General features: G+C 33.0%; 1 protein-coding gene across 1 annotated transcript; it reads right to left on the bottom strand.

Annotated features, from left to right (window-relative positions):
* Nucleotides 1–265: 265 nt before the first annotated feature.
* LOC145160285 (uncharacterized) lies at nucleotides 266–1,854 on the bottom strand. Its single transcript, XM_079079453.1, has 4 exons — nucleotides 1,726–1,854; nucleotides 1,493–1,582; nucleotides 614–856; nucleotides 266–518 (listed from the first exon to the last, which is right to left on the bottom strand). Exons 1-4 carry the CDS (start codon nucleotides 1,783–1,785, stop codon nucleotides 465–467), a joined length of 447 nt encoding a protein of 148 aa, XP_078935579.1. The 5' UTR covers nucleotides 1,786–1,854; the 3' UTR covers nucleotides 266–464.
* Between the last annotated feature and the right edge of the window lie 589 nt (nucleotides 1,855–2,443).

The following is a 2,443-nucleotide window of genomic DNA, read 5'->3' as shown; positions in this document are numbered from 1 at the left end:
TCAATCACTCGTATTTAAAACTTATTCTTAAAGAATATTAATTACCATAAATTAGTTAATATCAGAGAAGTAAAAGTTTATTTTTATCTCTTTAGATTCAAGTTTGTTACTTGTTCGAGAATATGTTTGTAATGATCTTTCTCCATTATGATTTCTCATCTATGTTTTTATAACTGGTTTTATGTACGATTTTTGGATTTATTCTAGCATATTTTGTATTTGTTTTGTTGCATACAATAAAAGCATAAAGTGTCTAGACTAATCATAGCAAAAGTCAAATCGATTGTACCATTCATTCTAATCATATATACATTATGCAAATTTTAAAGAAGAAATCCCACACAGCAATCATCATCATCATCATCATAAATCACATGTATATCAACAAAAACAAGGAAAACAAAGAAACATATACCGAGAATTTTGAAGATTAAAAATCTCTCTCCTCTCCATGAAATGAAACATCATGCCTTCATGCAGCAACTGAAGCAATTTAATCCGCTTCGTCTTTTCTGCACCTAAAATCAAAAATAAAAAACCAAGTAAATACAAGAATGTGATATATATGAAATAGTTATCTTGATTAGATATTTGTGGATATGAAGGTGCTTACATTTGGAGAGTGGGGGTCCTCGTTGTACTGCTGCTTAAGGGGAGCACTTGGCTGTGGTGTATCTTGTTTGACTTTATTGGAGGAGATGAAGTCTTCTTCATTACCAATGCTAGTTCTTGATATCTCTCTCTTGTTTTGTTTCCTCTTCTCTCTGATTTTTGAGAAATCCAAAGAGTAGTCTGGTAATGGTCCCTTCTGGTCCCAATCCCCAAATTGTGGCACTGATAACCATGGCGCATCTTTCTACAAACAGATCATTCACCATATTTTACTAAAAGGATTGTGAAATTAAGTAACCAAATTACTATAAGAGGGATTGATTTCCTACCTTACAGGTATCACATGGTAGCTACTATATATACAGAATGTTACTTAAAGACGTAATGCAAATATAGCAAGATATATTTCTATATACTTTAATTTATTCAAACATGTACAGCTGGAGCATTCAAACTTTGAAAACCGACCTTTCTTCATCCTCCAACGCAATCGAAATGTCAATTCGTTCGTTGAAAAAAAGGAAAAAGTAAAACCTAAACGCAAATTAAGCAATCATGACAATCACCAACTCCTGAACCTACAAAACTGTGAGTAATTCTCACCATAGACACTCGAACATCACTCACCATATCAACTTGGAACTTCGGAATAGCACGATTATCTCAGATCAAAAGCTTAACGGATGAATAAATTATAAACCCTAAGCATCATCCCTACCACAATCGAATAACATCATTCTCTCATAACTAATCATTTCTAAAGGAAAAGGAAAAAAGCGAAAATCATTTTAAAAGTGTTCCGAATAGTGAAATTCTGAAATTAAACCTACAAAAATGGCGCAAAGAAGATAGGAAAACACACAGAGTGAGAAAAATCTACCTCTTCCTTGAGGTTATCCATGCAATCAGCTCTTCGATTAGGCTCAGAACAGAAGGATCGATTTTCGATGTTCGTCGATTCCGAATTGAACTACATAATCAAAAACAGAAAAATTAATACACGCAGAATTGTGAATCATAGAGGTTTAGAGTTTAGAGATAGAAGTGCGTGGTTTTGTGTGTAGGTGTGCGAGAGAGAGGAGAGATGGATTGGAGAGGGAGAGAAGTACACACCGGTGCTGCAGGAGAGACTTCACGAATGACGACAATTGAACACAGAATTATCTTCGTCATCCTCTTTTTATAATAAAATAATATTGCACTTCCACTGGTTTGTTAAAGGGACAGGTCTGGGTTATTAATTACGATATTGCCACCAAGTTGACGCGCTAATTAGAACACTTATTGGGTGGATCCATGTTAAAAAGCAGGGAAAGAAAAAGCATTTAATGATTTCTAAAACTTCGACCAAGTACTTCTTTAATAAGGATAAACAAATTGGGTACGTAATCTGTTCGTTTATATCATTTTCCGCAAATACGAACTTTAAAATATAACTCATATAATAATCCCTCCGTCTCAAAATTATAGTCCATATTTCCGTTTTGGTTTGTCCCAAAATAATAGTCCGCTTCTAAAAATAAATAACATTTTTACCAAAATACCCCTTCATTATTACTTAATCAACTAAGCATTTAATGGAACATTAAATGCAAAGGAATGACAAAACTGTCATTTTATTATATAAAGTTAGTGGTAATTAATGTTTTTCTTAATCTGTGTGTTTTTTTTATCTGTGACAATAATATTGGGACGGCGGGAGTAGCATATTTTTACTGAATAGAAATAACCAAATTCTAGGCCCGGTTTAATTGGATATTTGTAAATTCCGGATGATTGAATTTTGATATATAGAATTTTAGATATCTAAAATTACAGATGAAGATGTCTA

Source organism: Lactuca virosa, chromosome 1, assembly GCF_052849685.1.
Source record: "Lactuca virosa cultivar CGN04683 chromosome 1, Lactuca_virosa_CGN04683_v6, whole genome shotgun sequence".
In the NCBI taxonomy this organism is placed as follows: Eukaryota; Viridiplantae; Streptophyta; class Magnoliopsida; order Asterales; family Asteraceae; genus Lactuca; species Lactuca virosa.
Note: the sequence above shows the minus strand (reverse complement) of the source record. Positions and strands in the feature narration are given on the sequence as shown.